At 42.0% G+C, this 23,339-nt stretch overlaps 1 protein-coding gene across 3 annotated transcripts in view; it reads right to left on the reverse strand.

The window, feature by feature from the left end:
- LOC124777213 overlaps positions 1-23,339 on the reverse strand; it is a 482,077-nt gene that overhangs the window by 70,143 nt on the left and 388,595 nt on the right. For all 3 annotated transcript variants that reach the window (XM_047252529.1, XM_047252528.1, XM_047252531.1), the window contains one exon: positions 14,842-15,047. In XM_047252529.1, coding sequence (XP_047108485.1) covers positions 14,842-15,047 — 206 coding nt within the window. The remainder of the gene's footprint in view (positions 1-14,841; positions 15,048-23,339) is intronic.

Here is a 23,339-nt window from a genome sequence, read left to right on the forward strand (position 1 = left end):
CAGTTATCAGCGCCTGTACGAATTCCCAGTCTTTGCTCAGTCCAATCTCACACTTTCATGAATGATGATGAAATGATAAAGACAACACAAACACCCAGTCATCTCGAGGCAGGTGAAAATCCCTGACCCCGCCAGGAATCAAACTCGGGAGCCCATGCTCTGGAAGCAAGAACGCGACCACGAGACAGTTCCTACCGAATGCCGCTCAGATCATAGCTCCATTGCATCACTTGTGTTACAAAAATGTACCTTTTGTGTAGACTAAAGACTGTCAAGATGCATTTCAGGAACTCAAAAATACTTTGCTTAGTGACAGATGTATAATGCATTTTGACACAGCCAAGCTAGTAGTTTTGCAAGTCGACAGTTCTTCTTATGGAATCAGCACCGTCCTTTTGCACAGAATTGGGGCACAATACAGACCTATTGCTTTTGCCTCAAAGTTTTTAACTCAACCTCAATAATATTATTCACAAATTTAAAAAGAAGCCCTCGCTATTGTGTATGGTGTGACAAAATTCCATCACTATCTGCTTGGTCACAAGTTCTATTTAGTGACAGATCGCAAGCCTTTGCACTCTTTGTTTCATCTGCCAAAGCCGGTTCCTACATGCACTGCTCAAAAATTGCAATTTTGGGCTTTGTTGCTTTCACAGTATCAGTATGAAATTGTGTACAGACCTACAGCAAAGCATGGCAATGCAGACGCCCTGTCTTGCACTCCAATAGGCCCAGACTTTGAATTTGATGCATCTGCCACATCTTGTTGCTAAATCGATGTGCAGGACTCTGAATTGCTGGAATCTTTTCCCTTGCACTACAGAAAAATTGTGCAGGCCACAAAAGCACACCCAGATCTCAAGATTTTGTTGCATTACATTTGCACGTCTTGACCTCGTTCATTGAACTGTATCCAGAACTCTGTTGTGCGCCAGAACTCTGTTGTGCGCCGATACTTGGCTCATCGGCATAACCTTTAAGTACAACAGGCTGTGATTCTAGTTCCAAATGACAGTGGACAATCGCATGTGCTTATTATCAAAGTGTTGCAAAAGGGTGCATTGCAATTGTTGCATCAAGGACATTGAAGAACTGTTCACACTAAACAGTTAGCATAATGGCACTGTACTTGGCAGGGCATGGTCATCCACATTGAACAGATGATGTCACAGTGTTATGCATGTGCAGAAAACCAATCCACTCCACCACAGACACTCACAGCTTGGCCTAAGACTCAATTGTCATCACAATGAGTGCACATTGACTGTGCGTGTCCATTTTGGAACACTCGTTTGCTCACAGTGGTAGACTATTGCCGTGCCTATGGCTTTACCACATCATGTAGCACCATTCAAGCACTGTCCTCGATATTATGCATAGAAGGTTTGCTGGAAGTACTTGTGTTGGACAATGGACCACAGTTCACTTCACGTGATTTTGAACAGTTTTGAGGAAAAAATGGCATTTGTTACCAAACAAGAGCTCCATTTCGCCCCCAGTCCAACAGAGAAGCTAAACGTTTCGTACGCACTTTTAAACAACAGGTGGCCAATCGTGCATGTTATTTGCCTGTGATTCTGCTACTTTGCTTTCCCCAGATTCACGACCCCATGGGAATGTGTAGCCTTGCAGCCACCCACTGGTGCCACTGGGGCACTCCAGGAGGAGCAAATGGATGATGTACCCTCGCCCACACTCCCAACGTCCCTGTTTGCCGACCCGATGAACTTGGACCCGTTGTCGCTGCCGCCATCGACACTGCAAGACATGCCCTCAGGCCTGGATGTGTGCCCTGGAGGGCCTGGATGTGTGCCCTGGAGGGCCTGGATGTGTGCCCTGGCAGCAATTTTCCAGAGGATGTTCCTGTTGCCTCGCAAGCCAGATGGCAGGAAACGATCGGGAGTACATCATCCTCCACAGTCACAGCTCCACCAGCTCATCTCTACATCCAGGGTCCTACCCCCCCCCCCCCCCTCCTCCCCATCTCCTGTTGTCTTGTTTGTTTTGTTTTGCTTTAGGGGGGCAAAAAACAACTGGGGTCATAGGCGCCCAAGTCAAAACTATAGAACACAAAGACAGATAGGAGTTAAAAAACGACTATACTCAGTCCCAACTGACATAAGAGAAGACAGCTAAAAACAGGCACGTGGAGAAAGGGCTAAAAAAGACACCCTACAGAAACAGAGGTCCAAAACTAAAAATTAAATGGCCTTCGCCATATTGCTTTGGCAGATAAAAAGTAAAATTCAGTCAACAACCCGCATGTCATTTGCTAAAATGTCCAATAACTTAGACGGCAAACCCAAGTGGGAACATAAACAGTTAAAAAATGGGCATTCCATCAGCAAGTGGCGGACAGTTAAAACTTGGGCGCAATGTGTACAAAGTGGTGGGGTGGCACCACTTATCAAATGACGATGGCTAAAAAGGCAGTGCCCAATACACAGCCTAGTTAAAGTTATCTCCTCCTGGTGGGAGGGCCGAGAGGAAGTCGTCCAAGCCGCTGGGAAAGGCTTAATTAGCCGGAACTTATTCCCATGAAGGGAGGACCATTGGCAATGCCAAAGGGACACCACCTCCTGACATACAGCAGCACACAGAACATCAGAGGGAATGTAGGAACTAGCAGCTGAGGTACGAGAATTGCAGCCTTGGCAGCAGCGTCAGCAGCCTCATTTCCTGGCAGACCAACATGACCAGGAACTCTCAGAAACATCACACTGGCTCCATAAAGAGTGAGCAAGTGACAGTTTTACTGGACCCACTGCACTAAGGGGTCGGCAGTGTACAGCGCACAGACTTTCAAGGGCGCTAAGGGAGTCTCAGCAGAGGATACGATTGAAAAGCCTATGTCGCCAGATGTACTCCATGGCCTGAGACAGTGTGAACAGCTTGCCTGTAAATACTGAGCAGTGTGCTGGAAGCCAATATCGAAAGACATGGGTGTCAATGATGAAGGCACACCTGACTCCATGGTCAGTCCGAGAACCATCAGTGTATACAAAGGTACTATCGCAAAGTTGCATGTGAAGGTCATGAAACTGAAGGCGATAAAGTGAGGCTGGAGTAGTGTCCTTAGGAAGCGAATGAAGGCCAAGGTTTAACATGGACTGCTCCACGAAGTCAAGGTCCTGAAGGGTTCACACCCACCAGGAATGTTGTAGGTAATGTGAAGTTAAGCCTCCATAGCAAGTGCCGAAAGCAGACTCCAGGTGGTAACAGGGAAGGGGGACTCGCTCTATACTGGTGATCAAAGGAATCAATGAAGAACGAGGCAGCACAGGATGGGTGGCTACGCATGGCAGACAAACGGCATGCATACCTGCTGAGGAGAAAGTCACAGTGGTAGGACAGAGGTAGTTCAGCAGCTTCAGCATACAGACTCTCAACTGGGCTAGCGTAAAGGGCACCAGTGGCCAAACGGGTGCCACGATGGAGGAAAGCGTTGAGACATCATAAGAGGGATGATCGTGCAGATGCATAAACAAAGCATCCATAGTCGAGTTCTGAACAGACAAGAGACCAGTACGCATGGAGGAGGGTGGTTCGATAGGCACCCCAGGAAGTACCACTGATGACACATAGGTCACTGAGGAACTGCGTACTATGAGCTGTCTGGTAAGACACATGGGAGGACCAAGAGAGTTTCCTATTAAGCATGAGCCCCAGGAGTTTCACACTTTCAACAAATGGAAGGGAAACAGGCCCAAGATGTAAAGATGTTGAGAGAAACCATTTGTGCCACCAGAAATTCATACAGACGGTTTTGTCAGTGAAAACGCGAAAGCCATTGTCAATGCTCCTGGAGTAAAGACAATCAAGACATCACTGAAGACACTGCTCAGTGAGACAGGTCCTTGGAGAACTGCAATATACGGCAAAATTGTCAACAAAAAGGGAGCCAGAGATGCCTGGCAGGAGAGAGGCCATTGTAAGGTTAATGGCGATAGCAAAGAGGATGACACTCAGCTGGTGGCTTTGACACCTTGATGGCCTGTTACACAGCTGGATGGGGGGATGGTGATGCTACCTTGACACTGAGTGATTTCACAACCTCAGAGCTGAATTTGAGGTCACATGTCGTTTATGGAGCTAGGGGTATCAAGAACAGATCTGTAGGCGCCAGACGGGAGAACACAGGGTTTGCAACTAGACAATAACTTGCGAGTGACTGGGTAAGGCACTTATCCACATCTCTTGGACAGCCCACTCATCAAGATACATGGGACAATCCCGAGACAATGCAGCATGGCCATCACTGCAGTTGATACAGTGGGGAGAAGGGGACGGACAACTGCCCTCGTGCATATGCCTACCACAGGTTACACATTTGGCTTGATGTCAACAAGACATTCTAGTGTGGTTGAAATGATGACAATGCTAGCAGTGCATTGGGTTCGGAATGTAGGTCAGACCATTGAGCAGCCGAGTGTAAATAACACCATGGGAAGAATTCAAAGTTCTATGGGCCTCAACACGAACAGGGTAGCTGTGGAGAAGCAAGGGAGCAAACAGTTGTTGTGCTTGAGAATCAGAAGTAGTCTCCTAATGCAAAGTGCCATTCCGTAAATGAGAGCAGGATTTCACAGGGCTGGCAATTGCATCAACACCTTCCTGAATAATAAACGGATTTACCATGGCGAAGAACTGACCGTCTTCAGTATGTGAGACCATGAGGAAGGGTCTCTGAATCACTAGCCTCATTAAGTTTTGTAGATGATTGACTCACTGCAAGAAAATTCCCCATGATTGGCAGCGTCTCTGATGGCACACTCCATCCAACTGGGGGCCCCCTTCAGGAACACACAGGAAGGAAGAAGGAAAAGAGAAACCTCAAACGTCGAAGCAGAGGAACAAAAGGAGAATGGATACAAAGAAAGGAAAAGGGAATGAAAAAAGATGGTGAGACTGTTCTTACGTCAGCGACAGACAATGCAGAACATTCCCAATAACACCCCAGACATGTTCCCCAAGGGAGGGGGAAAAGAATAGCCAAAGAATAGCCAAAGCATAGACATGCAACACAGAAGGGAAAAAATGCTGCAAAGGCTGGGGCCCCTTGGTAGCCAAGCATTAACCTGTGAACCTGCCAAAGAGTGGTGAGCGCCCTGGGGGGACTCCCCATTGTCATTCACATCCTCCCTACACAAAACAGAGCGGCATTTCAGGGGAGGAGGAATGTGTTGGTGTGAGCTGTCGCCAGCACATCAATCAGCAAAGACGACGTGAAGAAGATCAATTAGTAGCAAGCATTATCACGAGAGAAGCCAGAGACACACCGACAAGCAACATGCCGTCAGCACCCTCTCAACAGCAAGTATTTAGGCTGCTGCCACTGGCTGGAGGGCCTCACTGACTCACTCTTCCAGTTTGATGTCTGTCAGTATACTCAAGGAGCTGGTATAGCTCAATGCAGGTTATGATAGTACATAGTGACCAGATTGGTGTCTATAGTGGGACTAGCATTGAGACTTAAGTTTGTAATAGCATGATTACCAATATTGTCAACAAGAGGACTATTACTGATGAGTTTGTACCTCAATACATGGACTCTATTCAAGTTAAGTAAATGTTCATGTAAATAAAGAACCATATTATTCTAAGTGTGCATTTGTGTTGGAGAAAGAGGATACCGGTCACCCATAACAACATCCGCTCCCTTGCTTCCTTGCAGTACAGGACTTTACAATGACAGCTCCTTTCACAGTCCCTATAAGTGGAGGAAGTGTCGTCATCCACCTGGACTTGTTTATTAACTGGGTACATACCATGGAGGATTCAAACAGCACTCGGAGTTTGAACATGTGAGAAATTTAATGGCATGATTACATGTCATAAGATCCAATGCCCTCAAGACTGCGTATTATTGGTGCAAAATGTTGATATTTCACTGAGAAACCACATCTTGAGGATACATTCTGAGAACAACAAAGAGCAGTCTATGAGTACTTTCTGTTTAGGATTACAGGTTTGGCTACATGCAGTGATAATTTCTGTAAGCAAATGCTTCATATATAGCTATGTAATAGACCTGGCTGACAGTGTTGTTTATGTTCTCTAAATTGTATTGTACTTATGCTGTCATCTCATGTTTTAATAACTAGTTGGTTTCTTAGGATCATGTCTTCTATCATATTTGGAGTTAGAACACAATTGGTGACAAGCAGAGCTTTCATGTGCTCAACTTCGGTGAGCATTTTTCAAGCAACTTATCCATGGATGTGCTACTTCAATTACATCTCTGGCAACAGCAGCTTATTACAGCCAACATGGAAAAATTTGTGGCTAGTTGGCAGTTCAGGTGTCACCATTTCAAGTGCACCATCTACTGTTTCTGCTGTATGACGACTCTTCTGAAGATTGAGAAACTTATGGAAAACAGCTCTGTCAGCACTTTGTTGCACTTAGGACAACAGACAAAGAAACTTTTAAGGTTTTGTTTTTATTATGGGTTCCTTCTCACACATACCAGTTGTATCAAGTAGCCCCTTTGCAGGAACCAGTCTCCCTCACTTTTGTTTAAATGTATAGTTTTTCGTCTTCTTATCAACATAAGCACAACCATGCCATTGCCACTTGTGCAGAATTTTACCAGGACCACAAGCAGCCGCAGCAGCCTTATCGGGCTTGAGCAGCAGAGTTGCAGGGTTTGAATATTTACTGTCACTTTACAATTAACGCCTCCAAAAATTCCTATGCAGATTCTGTGGTTAGAGATGTGATCATCTATCTCGCACCTGATAAGGAAGTTCATCAGAGAGCCCTTCGATGTGAGAATCCGTCCTTGGAAGAAGCTTTAAATATTGCTCAGTCCTTTGAAGTCTCTCATGCTGTGGGCCACCAAATCAAAGATAGGGTGATGTCACCATTGTTGATAGTGAACCACATCAGTGCATGGTAACAAATTCCCTGAACGAAGAGGGATTCAATGCTGTTCAAACCAGTAAACCCAGCTGCAATGGACAAACCTATCAGCAACAATGAGGAACCGGTGTGGCACTTCTGTCATACCCCCTTGCTTTGTGCAACATGAGAGTCATGCTCCAGGCGGTGAATGTCATGCTCCAAGTGTCACAAGAAAGGCCACATTGCACCTATCTGTTGTTTCTAGCCTTCCTCAGAACAAATGGACATTTACATTCATTATATTTCATCATTATCTGCAGGGCAGAATAAGCTCTATATTGAAGTGTTTGTTCTGAACAAATCATTATCACTGAAAGTGGACGCTGACGTAGCTGTTTCAGTCCTCAGTTCTCAAACATATGCAAGGCTGAGCTCCCCACCATTGACTCATGTTAAACTCCATCTGGTAAGCTACAATAAACAGCATCTTCTCATTCTCGGTCAGTCTATTGCTTCCATGGCTTACAAATCTGTAGTCCATCCTACCACAAAATTACATCTCTGGCAACAGCAGATTATGACAGCCAACTTGGAAAAATTCATGGCTAGGTTGGCAGTTCAGGTGTCACCCTCGTACTGAAAATTTGTTAGGGTTAGATCCTTTCCTTGCTTTTGAATTTTCTATTACTGACACAGTGCATCTTGTATCAGATCAGGTTCCTTATCAAGACTAGATTCATTGTGTTCTGAATTTTCAGATTTGTTTTCTAAAGGATTAGCATGTGCAAACAACTTCATAGCACATATCAAGCTTAAACCTTTGGCTTGTACGCATTTTTTTTTATGCATGGACCTTACCTGTGTCCTTTTGTGAACAAGTCAAGTCCCAAATGGATCAGTTGACGTTACTCGGAATCATTCAACTGATTTGAAGACGTGAGTGGTCTACACCATCAGTGATTGTAAGAAAACCCTTGCGTCAGCTTGAACTTTTTGGAGTCTGTAAAGTTACTGTAAATGCAGAGTCTGTTATTGATATTTAGCTTCTGCCTCAAGCTGATCAATTACTTGCAAAATTAGCCAGGAGCCAATTCTCTTCAAAATGTACTTAGCTGGGACTTACCTGCAGGTTCCATTAACTGGTGCATCGAAACAATTGCTTGTAGTGAACATGTCTTTCAGTCTTTACCAATATAACTGTTTAATGTTTGGAGAGGCTGATGCCCTGGCTATATTTCAACACTTTTGGAGCAACTTATGACAGATGCTCCTTGCTGCATCAAATATCTTAACAATCCTGTAGTAACAAATGCTACAACAAGAGAACACTTATGTGATCTCCATTCTGTTTTGCACACTGAAGGCCTTAACTGTCATCTTACTAAGTCACTGGTTTTTCAACCCTGAATTTTTTATATCAGTCATGAAATTTCCAGACAAGTGTTTGACCCTAAGAACAGCAAGTTGCCACCATTATGGCTTTACTTCATCAGACTAATTTGCAGGAACTACAGGTGTTCCTTGGTAAAATAGTATACTACCACAGGTTTGTGAGTGTAGCCACTCCGGCTAATCATCTGCAGCAGTTGCTTTGTAAAAACATTCATTTCAAGAGGCCTCTGGCATGTGAGCATGCATTTGTGCAACTTAAAACAAATTGCTCTGTCGTCTTCCAACCTGGAAGACATTTATTCTTAGCCACAAATGCATTAGAGTATCGGGTGGGGGCAGTTCCATCATGCTGACAGAACTGAGAAACCCATCAGTTTTGCAACCAAAACACTGAACGCAGCTCAGCAGCACTATTCACAGATCAAAAAAGAAGCCCTAGAAATTGCTTATGTCTTTAAAAGAAGTTAGGTATTCTTATATGGTACAAAATTCCACGTAGTCACAAATCATAAATCTTTAGTTGCCTCGTTTCACCCTTCTGCTGCTTTCCCTGACAAAGCTGCTAATTGCTTTCAACATTGGGCCTTACTTTTGTTGAGATATCATTACAAGACCCATTTCTGCCCCACATCATAGCATGCTAAAGCAGACACATTGTCTCAGCTGCCCATAGCACCTGGTCCATTGTTTGATCAGGAATAACTTTCATGTTTTCAACTTAACACAGAAGCATGAAAGACTAATCATTCCCCCATTACCAGTTCCAGGATTGCATCTGCAGTAGTTCCAGACCCAGTGCTGAAACAAGTGGTGAGCCTGATACAACACAGAAGGCCCGACTATTTACCAGTCTACGCATCCTACCCATTGTGGAACCTCTGCACTTTTCTTAATCGTCTTTCCCTGTCAGATGGTGTCATTCTCTTGTCAACAGAAGGTTGTACTCCCTGTGTTGTGATTCCAACAATGTTGCATAGGGAGGTTCTCAGCCTGTTACATCAAGGTCATTGCAGAGTTATAGTCACTAAACAATTGGTTAACATTCTGACCCGATACTGATTGCTATTTACAGCACTTGGTTGCTGCTTGCCGCATGTATTCAAATCAACAGTTTTTTTTTCCTTAGCCAGTGCCCACACTACCTAGCGAAAGAATTGATATTGACTTCACTGGACCTTTTATAGACACGTTTTGGTTATTGGTTGTTGGTGCCTTTTCCAAGTTTCCTTTATGTTGTTCACTTGTTCACTGTTTTGTCTTCCACAGTTAATGCGTCTGTCAAGTTGCAGTCCTCTTTTTTTTTTTGTCGAAGACCTACCTTATGTTTTTTCTCAGTTCTTACAAAACGACTTCAACTGGGGTCAAGAGGCCAGCCAAATTCTTGCATGGCTGGCAGCTGCTGACACTGCTCCATCTCCTGTTGCCTGACAGGCATCCTGCAATAGCACCAATGTCATTGTAGTCTGTGCCCAGAACTCCAGTCTGGGCCCAAGGGTTCAGACAACACCAAAGTCAGATTCCAGGTGTCATCGACAGTCACAGCGGTTGATATGTGTTCATGGCGTGTACTGACAAGTGACTTGTGGCGCGCCACTACATTCAGCTACACCCCGGGTGGGTGCAGATGCCTCCCTGCAGACCACTGTGCAGGTGTCACTTCTACTGGCATCACAGTTAGCTGTGGCAGCAAGCCACCTGGGCTATGAGCATCCACCTTCCCGACTTGGTCTCCAGTTGCCCCACCAGTGGACCAGCTCAGCACAGACAACACGGCTCAACCTCTTGACACCCTTGTGGTGTCTTCTCTCATGGGAGGGAACACTGGGGCTTCATCAGTACACCCACAGTTACCTCCAATGCCAGCGGATCCTGCAGTGATGCAGGTGTCTACTGTCCACCGGCTGGCGCTGCCTTCATTACCTCCAAAAATTGTGGCTCCCCATCTCATGGCACATAGAGAGGAGTCCAACATCGACATGATCCCTGGATATGGAGTGCCAGGGTTGTCCGCCTGCTCTCGTGTAGGGGGCAGAAGACACGCATGTCTGCATTCGTGCCAGTGCCACCCCAACTCGCTGGTTGATATTGACTGGAAACTGTTCATGCCCAGGACAACCAGTTCAAACAATATAGGTGTACCAATCATCAGCATGCTGTGGAGATGCTGGCACATGGTCGCTCTTTCCCTCTGCCACCACCACTACAAAACATGTCAATATGTGTGTTCATTTGAGTAGAGCACCATTCGGGTGCTCTGGGCTCCCACCACAGGCCACTGACCTTGGTCAGCTGCTTCTATCGCCTGCAGCTAATAGCAAGTCGCCCCTGGCAAGCAAATACTTCTTATATAGCCATGTACTGGCTCTGGCTGGCAGTCTTTTGTATGTTCTGTAAACTGTGTGGTGTGACATAATCAATAGTTGGTTTCTTATGATCATGACTTATATCATGTTCGGAGTTAGGAATTGGCCATATACATTATGGACCAAGTAGATGCTGCTGAATCATACGGGGCGATTTATCAGTCTCAACACAGAAGCTGAGAATTGGATAACCACCTCAGAAGCCCCATTTGTGAAAGTGTCCAAGGATATAATGCTTCCACATAGTGTGAAAGGCCCTTCAAGATTGAAGAATGTGTCATATTTACCTGATCACCCTGAATATAAGATGCGCTGCAAACACCCCCCCCCCCCCCCCCAAAATCCTGTTTTGAAGAGGCTCCAGGAGAAACTATTATTTTTAATGTATTCTGCTGAGTTACAATTCCAAACTGTTTTACTCATAAAAAGCATCTTAAGAGCTATATAATTTTATCCATGCTGTACCTTGTGAACTCTGGCCATTAAGGATTTTTGGTGAATGATGCAACCACCCACACATAATAACACAGGGCAGCCAATCGAGATGTTCTGTTTAGGATTGTGGCTGGTTGTGTTGTTCACCAATAATCTTAAGAGCTGCTGAAATAAATTAACACTACCCACTGCAACCAGTCATGGTACTTTCTCAGATAGAATATACAACACTGATACGCAAGTAGTTCTGCGTTAAAAACCACAGAAAGTCGCTGGGCTAGTTTTGTTCTGCAGCATAATGTATGTGTCACCATTTTCATCATTGTTATGCTCCAGTTTGTACCTGCTTTGAATTCTGTGAGACACAGGGTCAGGAAACTGCACTATCTCCAGAGTTTTCATTCGGATAATTTTTCAAGTAATCAGGAGTTGAGTTTCTCTCTTACATACTGAGCAACCTGCTGCTTTATGTCTTAAAACATTCCCTGATTTGATCCCCCGAAACTATGAAGTGTAGAATTGGCAATTCCTACTTTATTCTTTCTAAGAACATTTGCTTCTGAGACATAATTTTTTTCCCTGCTGTACAACTGTTTGTAGCCTTGGCTTCACGAATAACTTAACTTAAAATTAGTGTTTCACTGTCTGTGTGAACCAATTGTGAACTGCAAACTCATAAATCCATATTATCAACAGAGTCAAGACTGTGTTTTGCATCAGTTATCAGTTACTACAATTTACTAATTTATGGCACTAAGCAAAGTGGATAACAACAATATTATATTCGCTTGGCTCCCTAGTAATGGACTGGTAGAAATCAGACCCTTCAGGCTAACAGTCCAATTCACAATTTGTTACCAAACTTGAAAATCAAGCAAACTTGAAAATCAAGCAGTAGCTAGTTTAATGCCATTGCTGAACCTCTTGTTTCATTTATTGTCTCCTGTAGAAGTATATACTATTGCTGAGTATTTGTCCATTTGCAAAATCACTTCGGTTCCAACTACATTTAATGTCAGTGTACACATGTTAGATGTTCATAAAAAGCAAGGTATGTGAGATGTGATCCAAAGTTTGGCAACACAACAAAATTTGCTCACTGTTCCCAAATTTGACCAACCTGATGCCACTGCACTCCATCTCACACTTCTGAAATCTTCAAATTAAATCTGCATGTGAACTCAGCTACCAGAGCTTCAGCTGCTTAGTTGGGTACATATGGGATGCATGATGTGTTGTCGATATAGTAGTGATTGTTGTATTGGCATCTCCACACAGTAAGACTGTCAAGGATTGTTTATCTCCAGAACTGACACTGGAATTGACTAATTGGTTTCTTAGACTTTATAATCCTGGTCATACTGATGGACCATAAATTCCAGCATTCCTTCTTCCTCTGCAGTTAATTAGCACACAATAGTAACTGGTCAACAATGTACTAACATTTTCTGCTCTCAGGCAATGGATCGAGATGGCTTCTTATTTCCAGGATAGAAAGAGAACCAAAGTCACACCCATCTTCATGAAAATCTCAGAAATGATTCACTGAACTACTGCCTTGTATTTTAAGTATGTATCTACTGCAGAAACACTAAGAGAAAACAGTGATACGCATAAATACAAAAAGCTGCAATCAGGTAAATGCAGCACATGTCCTTCATATAAAAACTAGTATAAGCCATGTATCCTGTGTCCTGCTCAATATCCCACTGAAAAATTCTAAAGAAATTGTTTCTATGTGATAATCAATATGTATTTTCATTGACTGGGGACTGAGTGTGAGGCAAAATGTGGATCACCATTCTTGATCAGGGAGAAAAAAATCTGAACATGGCACTGCCATTTGGACAACATCTATATGTAACATGATGTAATAATGGAATTTATAAACTTTATATGTTATAAATTGTTGAAGAAAGCAATATTTTACATCCAGATTTTTGAACTATGTGTAGAGTATCGTTGTAACACCTGCAATCACTGTAAGGATCCAGTCCTCTTCTATAGATCCAGGATAGACAACAAATATACACTGAAGTGACAAAAGTCATGAGATACCTCCCAATATCTTGTTGAATCTCCTTTTATTCAACATAGTGCAGCAACTCGACGTGATATGGACTCAACAAGTCAGAATTCCTCTACAGAAACATTGAGACATGCTGCCTCTATAACCATCCATACTTGAAAAATTGTCGCTGGTGCAGGATGTTGTGCATGAACTGGCCTCTCTATTATGTCCCATAAATATTCAATGCTATTCATGTTGGGCAAATTGGATGGTCGAATTGTTTTCTTGAATTGTTCAGAATGTTCTTCAAACCAATCATGAATAGCTGTGGCCTGGTGACATGACACCATTGTTTGGGAACAGAGTCCATGAATGGCTGCAAATGGTCTCGAAGTAGCCAAACATAACCATTTCCAGTCAATCATCAGTTCATTTGGATCAGAGGACCCAGTCCATTCCATGCAAACACAGCCCACACCATTATGGAGCCACCAGCAGCTCACACAGCACCTTGCTGACAACTCATCTCCATGGCTTCATGAGGTCTGCACCACACTCTAACCCTACCATCAGCTCTTACCAACTGAAATAGGGGCTCATACGACCAGGCCATGGTTTTCCAGTTGTGTAGGGTCCAACTGATATGGTCACTTACCCAAGAGAGGCACTGCAGGCAATGTCGTGCTGTTTGACAAAGACACTCACATCGGCTGTCTGCCACCACAGCCCTTAATGCCAAATTTCACTCTACTGTCCTAACAATTATGTTCGTCATACATCCCCCATTGATTTTGCAGTTATTCCACACAGTGTTGCCTGTCTGTTAGCACTGAAAACTCTATGCAAATGCCACTGCCCTCGGTCACTAGGTGAAGGCCATCGACCACTTCATTGTCCATGGTGAGAGGCAATGCCTGCAATTTGGTATTCTCAGTACCCTTTAACACCATGTAGCCTGGAATAATGAATTCCCTAACAATTCCCCACATGGAATTTCCCATGTTCTTGCTTCAACTACTACTGTGCATTCAAAGTCTGTTAATTCCCATTGTGTGTCCATAATCACATCAGAAGCCTTTTCACTTTAATCACCTGAGAACAAATGACTGCTCTGCCAATGCACTGCCCTTTTATACTTTGTGTACGCATTATTACCACCATCTGTATACGTGCATATCACTACACAATGAGTACAGCACCTCAGTGTAAACTTTGTAATCACTTAAAATCCTGAGGAGTTCTGCATTATCAGAAGCTCTTGTAGCTTGTAATAAGCTGTTCAATTACATGATGTATGTTCAAGTCAACACAGAGGATCTGTTAATGTACTTCACACTAAAACCAACTTCACTGATAAAGTTATGAACTGCCTAACTACTATTCCACTAAAGCTGTAGAAATACAATAACAGTATTAGGCAATACACAGCTGACTGGTTTTCCTATATGTTCAGCAGTTACAACTGTCAATTGACGGACCTGACATTGAAATATTATCTACAATCAGTCACTGTTTCTTCTGCCCAATGATAGGGGGTGTAAAGGTGGTTGGCCAAAGATTTGAATATTCATTTTTATTATGTATTGTGTGTTTTATTAGGCATATGCCATCCCTCCCGTTGCACCAATAATCAAGATACACTGGCATTATCATCTACCAATTCTATATACTGCTCATTTTCTGTTAAGATGCGAATAATGCTTGCAAATACATTAAAGTACCATTTCGTATACTAATGAATACAATAATAATAATAATAATAATAATAATAATAATTGAAAGATCAAAACTTACCGGTGGCCATGATCGCTCATGATGATAAATACAGTGTTGTTAAGATGGCCTTCTCTATGCAATGACTTCATCATTTCGAGCAGATCCCCATCAGCTGCTCCCACATCATTATATGAATCATGAGACAATTCACCATGGAATCCAAACATAAACTTTGGTTTTGACTTATAAACTTTAAAGAAGTGACTGATATAATTCATCATTATCTGGAAAACAGAGAGAAGTAGTAATTTAATTTACTGTTTAAGTAAAAGTTTTATGAAGAAACAGAATACTGTAGAACTGTGCAGCACAGAACTACTTGTGCATTAAAAGACAGACTGAAGTTTTGGCAAAACAAAATTTTACTAACACACCACAGGTTGTAGTAGCAGCTTCCATATATGATTATCACATGGAATCACGGTAAGGTCAAACAATTTCTTGTTAGACTACTTATTTTTAGGCCACTGTTCAATGGTACTGACTGATGATAGTGATATGATCAGACACTTGATAACCAAATCCTAAACTTTTCACTGCAGACACACTTGCTAAGTAAACCAAGTAGGGGAAAGTCTGACTTATTTCCAAAATATGTTGTGGTTTTTCATGTCGCATCTTCTATGACAAATGTGCTAAAGAAAAAATATCAGTTGGGCTCTATTACTTCTTAAAGGCAGCAACCATTCTTGAAAACAACAGTGATTCAGAACAGTTAGAATTGCTAATGATATCTGATAGTATTCTTCATTATCCTATCTCTGTTCATCAGTATGACTCTTTCTAACAAATATTACAAAATGGCATTCAATATGTGAGGAGCATCATTTCAAATCACATCATATCCACTAATGGACAAAATTTGGTTTGATACATTTTTATATACGCGTAGTTTCTAAAGCAATCTTTCATACTGTGAAGTCAGATTGTAATAAATTTTATTCACTGATAGTATAAGCAGCTGCTAAAATCTAGCTGTTGTTTCAAATTGTATTCAGTCCTGTATAGTGCATGTTGCAAATCATATTATGTCTGACATTAATACTAAATGAAGCTGATTAGTTACTTTGCTCAGCTTGTTACAGTGACAACCAATGTGCTTTTCTTGATAACGCTGTGTGTGCAATATTGACAGTTATGTTTTACTTGTGAATTGTATGTAAGGAAACAGCTTTTTGGATTATTGAGGAAGGAACTGCTGATAATTCAAAAGGAAGCCTAAAGGAGGAAAAGAAAACCAGACATGTTCATCAACTTAAATTTGAGACAAGGTACGTAAAAATAAACTTAAAAAAAGAATACTGCAACTGTAAGTCTCACTACAAATATTAATCTGACCCAACCAAAATCTTAATGAATGTTGATGACCTACAATTTTGAATGCTGATAATCTATAATTTAATACAGAATTAAGTCAACATTCAAGTTTATGACTTTCCCAATTCTTTTAAGGAACTTGTATTGCTTCGAGAATTTTGGGGTAAATTCTAGTAACACTTGGCTCTCTGCCATCTCAAACACCTGATATTTTAATGACAAGGGTGAGAGAGCCTTTTTACTGTACCACACATATCTGTGTGTGCAGGAAGGACAGCTGTCATGAGGAGCCAGAAGCTGTGTCAGATGAGCGGCCCCGACAAGTGGTTACAAGCAGCACTTAGAAATTATATCAAAAAGTCAAAGAGTATCTGGATAAGTTCCATAGTGTGTGGTGTCATGAGGATTGTTAAAGAGACAGATGAAGAGTGTGTTATATAGAAAGTCTTACTTTATGTCTTGGCTCTGCATGAGGCAGAACAGATGTAACTGTATGAATGTGTAGTAGATTCTAACATTTATCTTGAAACCAGTTGGCTTGCTGGAGTTTGTACATAATAATTGTTACTTTGGGACGAGAGTCACACATATGTCGTCGTTTAACTGACAAGAGCCAATGAGTACATAATTTATTGCAAGAATATAGAGCTGGTTAATAATATTCCCCTTTCGGAGAAGAATTAAACGGCGAGAGCGACGTAGCTGATAACCCAAAGAAGAGGATCAGCTGCATGCACAATGTGTAAGTCAACTGGAAGAGACGTGTGAGTCATGCAACCCAACACCGCACTGTCTGTTGTCATCCAAGAAAGCATTAGAAACTCTGATAAAGATCCTAATATGATTGTGTTCACACCTCCATGCCAGCACAAAGATGGTCATTACTCATTACCACTGCTGTAATATTCCTACTAAGGGCCAAAAATAAAGTATTTGGAGTTCTAAACAAAAGTAAGCAGGATCAGCATGTTTAAGTGATGATTCAGGTTTCTTGACCAAAGAGATGCCACTCTAGAGCTGATACCAGGAAACCTACATCACGGACCCATAAGTATCACACACCAATAAATAGACTTGGAACCAGTGTGTGCAAATCTTTTTGCAAAGCTGTTTGGATTTGGACAGAGTCATCTAAATGCAATTACTATATCAGTTATGGGTGGTGAAGGATGTAAATAACATGAAGAGAGTTGTCATGAGGAAGAGAAGTTAGCAGCAAAGAAATAGAAGGGTATTAGTTTCCCCTTGAGCCTAAAGGATAGGGAGAGGGGGGGGGGGGGGGGGGGGGGGGGGGGGGGACGGTATTCCTCCAAAAAATATTCAGCTCAAAATTGAACTTAGCTTAGATTTCTGAAAACCTGCATCTGATACATGTAGCTACTGCCTTAAAATGTCTCTTAGGTTGGTTATAGCTGTTCAGAATGAAAAATCAGGAATTCTGACAAACTCGAGTGCTCATAGACCAAGGGCAAAAATTTTTCATCAACCTGGGCTCTGAAATGCAGCTGAGTTCTTCCAAAACTATTAAACAATAAGGCATATTATCCACAACAAATAAATTATCACACTCTGTGTGACACGCAAGGATAATAGAAATCCACACTTCTATGTCTGGACAGAAAATCAAGCTGTCAGAAGTTCTGTTGAGGTTGCTTCAGGTCTTTGTGATCTTCTGTACAGATTTGAGTTCCCTACTGAGAATGATAGCTTGAGGCCTCTTGCAGTAGGTTGTGAAGAGCAAAATCTTCAAAAAACTGACAGACAGACTACCACAGTGTTTATAAATGAGTAGGTTTAGTTAATTTCTTAGTTGAGGACTGGAGTGTGAGGGACCACTAAGAATTTAGTGAACTTTTTAAAAAGGAGGATGGTATCAGTGAGATGAAGTGAATTACATTATGAAAATCAATGAAATATGAAACTTACAAATTTAAAATAAAAATGGAGCCAACCTCTCACTGTGATGAACCATCCAAGACTTTCAGTCCCATTCTAAGAAAGGGAAAACATTGCCTTACTGTTTAACCATCAGTTACTTCACCAGACAGTAGAATGAATAAAGCAAACAATACTGATGTGAGAAACTTGCTACGTAAATATTTTGGAGATGAATGGAGGAGCATAGGAGATTTAGATTTCTGTGCTAACATCATTGATGCATTTGTTACATTAACTGTCAACAAGGAATAAGTTAGTATGATAGCTTTTGTTTGCTTGGAAGGAGGAGGAGCATTGAACCAAATTTAACAAAAAATTGACAGGATGGTCATTCTGAACATTCCACGAAGCAAAATGTTTAACCCGAAGATTTAGACTTTGGATTAACAATTTTGTTTAATAATAATGCATACAAGCATTTAAATAATACAGTATATCATTGAAGAATTGAAGCAGAAAGACATTGTGAGAATTGTATATCAAGATGGCTAAAGTGAATATTTTATTGTGTAATAAGATGAGCCGTGCGTGATTAGCCGAGCGGTCTAAGGCGCTGCAGTCATGGACTGTGCAGCTGGTCCCGGCGGAGGTTCGAGCCCTCCCTCGGGCATGGGTGTGTGTGTTTGTCTTAGGATAATTTAGGTTAAGTAGTGTGTAAGCTTAGGGACTGATGACCTTAGCTGTTAAGTCCCATAAGATTTCACACACATTTGAACATTTTTTTGTAATAAAATGATTTCCAATAATAACATGTTAGTCTGATATAAATCCTATTGCTATCAACTGGCAGCAAGAAAGACATTATACACATACTATACATTAGAATGTTTACTGTGAAAATTAATTTATTATTAACAGATAATGTTGTTATATAATGGTAACAAAAATAACTGGTTAGTTATGCATTTTCCTTATTAATCATTTTTTTTATTTCTACATTTTGCATTTTACTGTATCAAAATGTGTTAAGTTCAACACATTTTCCTCAAATTTGAAGAACTATAGCAAATCATCACTTTACATGTTTCCAGAAGTAAGTCTCAAACACAATAATTTCACATCCTACAATGTGTGAAAAGTTTCCCAGCTTATGCGTAATTAGTTTTTCGCTTCACCTGTAAAATGTCGTTTTTTGGGTGTAACACAAATTGAAATAATATTGCTCATACTATTGACAAGCACACAGACATGACCGTACTGAACAAAAAATTGGTTCTTCCAGTCCACAGAAATAAAAGCAGCATAGAGAATATTAAGTCTAATTTTCTTGAATCATCTCTCTCCTTTTTTTTTTTTTTTTTTCCAGATCGCTGCATCTTGTATCTCAGCATAGCAAGTTTGAAAACCTGTCAGAAGGCATGGACCTTGAATTTTGCCAATAGGCAACACAGATACTGCTATGAGTGCTAGTATTGCCATGTCAAAGCATTGGCCATGCAGTACCACAAAGCCACTTTCTGTCTCACTGGCCACAGCAGCACTGTAAAGCTCACCACACTGTGGCTCCACTTTCAGTTGTGTATTTGCTGGGCTCTCATATTGTTCTCATTACACACCATTGGTTTTGGTCTCACATTTTCACTGTGTCTTATGTTTTTGTTCTTTGGACTGCTCATTGTTTTCCTCGTCATCTGTCGTTCTATTCACACTTGGCAGTCTGCTGCTTGTGACCCCTGGCCAGTCATAATAACTGATGACAAAGCAAAAGGTTAACAGCATACCATGGATGTTAAACTCTTGCAACAGCAACAGGACAACAGCTGTTGCTGCTGCAGCAATTGCAACAGCAGTTTCAACAACAGCAGCAGCAGCAAAATGAGTTGCTCTACCAGGAAAATCAGCTTCTGAAGGATCAACTACAGATACAGAGTACTCACCTGATACAGGCAGTGGTCACTTCCCAGCCAGAGAGCAGATCACCTAGCACTCTACTTCTCAATTATGTCAAAGAGAATTGAGACACACATTTACAGCAGCTGAAGCAGCACTTTCATGTTACAGGTGACATTTCCCAATGAACACTCTTCCTGTCTTGTTCTTTCCTGAAGGTGTTTTTCTTATTTAAGAAGTTGGCTCATTTCTTAAATCCAGTCACTTTTATATTTGAGATGTCCACGTTATTTTTGAAGTACTATTCACAATGATTCCACAACTGCAACGCAACTCAAATTTCACAATAGCACAAGCAACCTGGTCAAATTGTAACAGTCTTGCGTGATTGATTAACAGGTACTGAGTCACTGTTGCAATTTCACCTTTGTGACTCTACATCTACATCTACATTGATACTCCGCAAGCCACCCAACGGTGTGTGGTGGAGGGCACTTTACGTGCCACTGTCATTACCTCCCTTTCCTGTTCCAGTCGCGTATGGTTCGCGGGAAGAACGACTGTCTGAAAGCCTCCGTGCGCGCTCTAATCTCTCTGATTTTACATTCGTGATCTCCTCGGGAAGTGTAAGTAGGGGGAAGCAATATATTCGATACCTCATCCAGAAACGCACCCTCTCGAAACCTGGCGAGCAAGCTACACCGCGATGCAGAGCGCCTCTCTTGCAGAGTCTGCCACTTGAGTTTATTAAACATCTCCGTAACGCTATCACGGTTACCAAATAGCCCAGTGACGAAACGCGCCGCTCTTCTTTGGATCTTCTCTATCTCCTCCGTCAACCCGACCTGGTACGGATCCCACACTGATGAGCAATACTCAAGTATAGGTCGAACGAGTGTTTTGTAAGCCACCTCCTTTGTTGATGGACTACATTTTCTAAGCACTCTCCCAATGAATCTCAACCTGGTACCCGCCTTACCAACAATTAGTTTTATATGATCATTCCACTTCAAATCGCTCCATACGCATACTCCCAGATATTTTACAGAAGTAACTGCTACCAGTGTTTGTTCCGCTATCATATAATCATACAATAAAGGATCCTTCTTTCTATGTATTCGCAATACATTACATTTGTCTATGTTAAGGGTCAGCTGCCACTCCCTGCACCAAGTGCCTATCCGCTGCAGATCTTCCTGTATTTCGCTACAATTTTCTAATGCAGCAACTTCTCTGTATACTACAGCATCATCCGCGAAAAGCCGCATGGAACTTCCGACACTATCTACTAAGTCATTTATATATATTGTGAAAAGCAATGGCCCCATAACACTCCCCTGTGGAACGCCAGAGGTTACTTTAACGTCTGTAGACGTCTCTCCATTGATAACAACATGCTGTGTTCTGTTTGCTAAAAACTCTTCAATCCAGCCACACAGCTGGTCTGATATTCCGTAGGCTCTTACTTTGTTTATCAGGCGACAGTGCGGAACTGTATCGAACGCCTTCCGGAAGTCAAGAAAAATAGCATCTACCTGGGAGCCTGTATCTAATATTTTCTGGGTCTCATGAACAAATAAGGCGAGTTGGGTCTCACACGATCGCTGTTTCCGGAATCCATGTTGATTCCTACATAGTAGATTCTGGGTTTCCAGAAATGACATGATACGCGAGCAAAAAACATGTTCTAAAATTCTGCAAGAGATCGACGTAAAAGATATAGGTCTATAGTATTGCGCATCTGCTCGACGACCCTTCTTGAAGACTGGGACTATCTGTGCTCTTTTCCAATCATTTGGAACCCTCCGTTCTTCTAGAGACTTGCGGTACACGGCTGTTAGAAGGGGGGCAAGTTCTTTCGCGTACTCTGTGTAGAATCGAATTGGTATCCCGTCAGGTCCAGTGGACTTTCCTCTATTGAGTGATTCCAGTTGCTTTTCTATTCCTTGGACACTTATTTCGATGTCAGCCATTTTTTCGTTTGTGCGAGGATTTAGAGAAGGAACTGCAGTGCGGTCTTCCTCTGTGAAACAGCTTTGGAAAAAGGTGTTTAGTATTTCAGCTTTACGCGTGTCATCCTCTGTTTCAATGCCATCATCATCCCGTAGTGTCTGGATATGCTGTTTCGAGCCACTTACTGATTTAACGTAAGACCAGAACTTCCTAGGATTTTCTGTCAAGTCGGTACATAGAATTTTACTTTCGAATTCAATGAACGCTTCACGCATAGCCCTCCTTACGCTAACTTTGACATCGTTTAGCTTCAGTTTGTCTGAGAGGTTTTGGCTGCGTTTAAACTTGGAGTGGAGCTCTCTTTGCTTTCGCAGTAGTTTCCTAACTTTGTTGTTGTACCACGGTGGGTTTTTCCCGTCCCTCACAGTTTTACTCGGCACGTACCTGTCTAAAACGCATTTTACGATTGCCTTGAACTTTTTCCATAAACACTCAACATTGTCAGTGTCGGAACAGAAATTTTCGTTTTGATCTGTTAGGTAGTCTGAAATCTGCCTTCTATTACTCTTGCTAAACAGATAAACCTTCCTCCCTTTTTTTATATTCCTATTAACTTCCATATTCAGGGATGCTGCAACGGCCTTATGATCACTGATTCCCTGTTCTGTACATACAGATTCGAAAAGTTCGGGTCTGTTTGTTATCAGTAGGTCCAAGATGTTATCTCCACGAGTCGGTTCTCTGTTTAATTGCTCGAGGTAATTTTCGGATAGTGCACTCAGTATAATGTCACTCGATGCTCTGTCCCTACCACCCGTCCTAAACATCTGAGTGTTCCAGTCTATATCTGGTAAATTGAAATCTCCACCTAAGACTATAACATGCTGAGAAAATTTATGTGAAATGTATTCCAAATTTTCTCTCAGTTGTTCTGCCACTAATGCTGCTGAGTCGGGAGGTCGGTAAAAGGAGCCAATTATTAACCTAGTTCGGTTGTTTAGTGTAACCTCCACCCATAATAATTCACAGGAACTATCCACTTCTACTTCACTACAGGATAAACTACTACTAACAGCGATGAACACTCCACCACCGGTTGCATGCAATCTATCCTTTCTAAACACCGTGTGTACCTTTGTAAAAATTTCGGCAGAATTTATCTCTGGCTTAAGCCAGCTTTCTGTACCTATAACGATTTCAGCTTCGGTGCTTTCTATCAGCGCTTGAAGTTCCGGTACTTTACCAACGCAGCTTCGACAGTTGACAATTACAATACCGACTGCTGCTTGGTCCCCGCATGTCCTGACTTTGCCCCGCACCCGTTGAGGCTGTTGCCCTTTCTGTACTTGCCCAAGGCCATCTAACCTAAAAAACCGTGTAGCCGCTTGTTGCGTGTAGTCCATATCTGGACACTAAGTCAAGGCATAGTGATCCAAATGGCTCCCAATCCATCAGTTCGCACATCAGCCCTAAGCTTG

The sequence above is a fragment of the Schistocerca piceifrons genome, chromosome 2 (assembly GCF_021461385.2).
Source record: "Schistocerca piceifrons isolate TAMUIC-IGC-003096 chromosome 2, iqSchPice1.1, whole genome shotgun sequence".
In the NCBI taxonomy this organism is placed as follows: Eukaryota; Metazoa; Arthropoda; class Insecta; order Orthoptera; family Acrididae; genus Schistocerca; species Schistocerca piceifrons.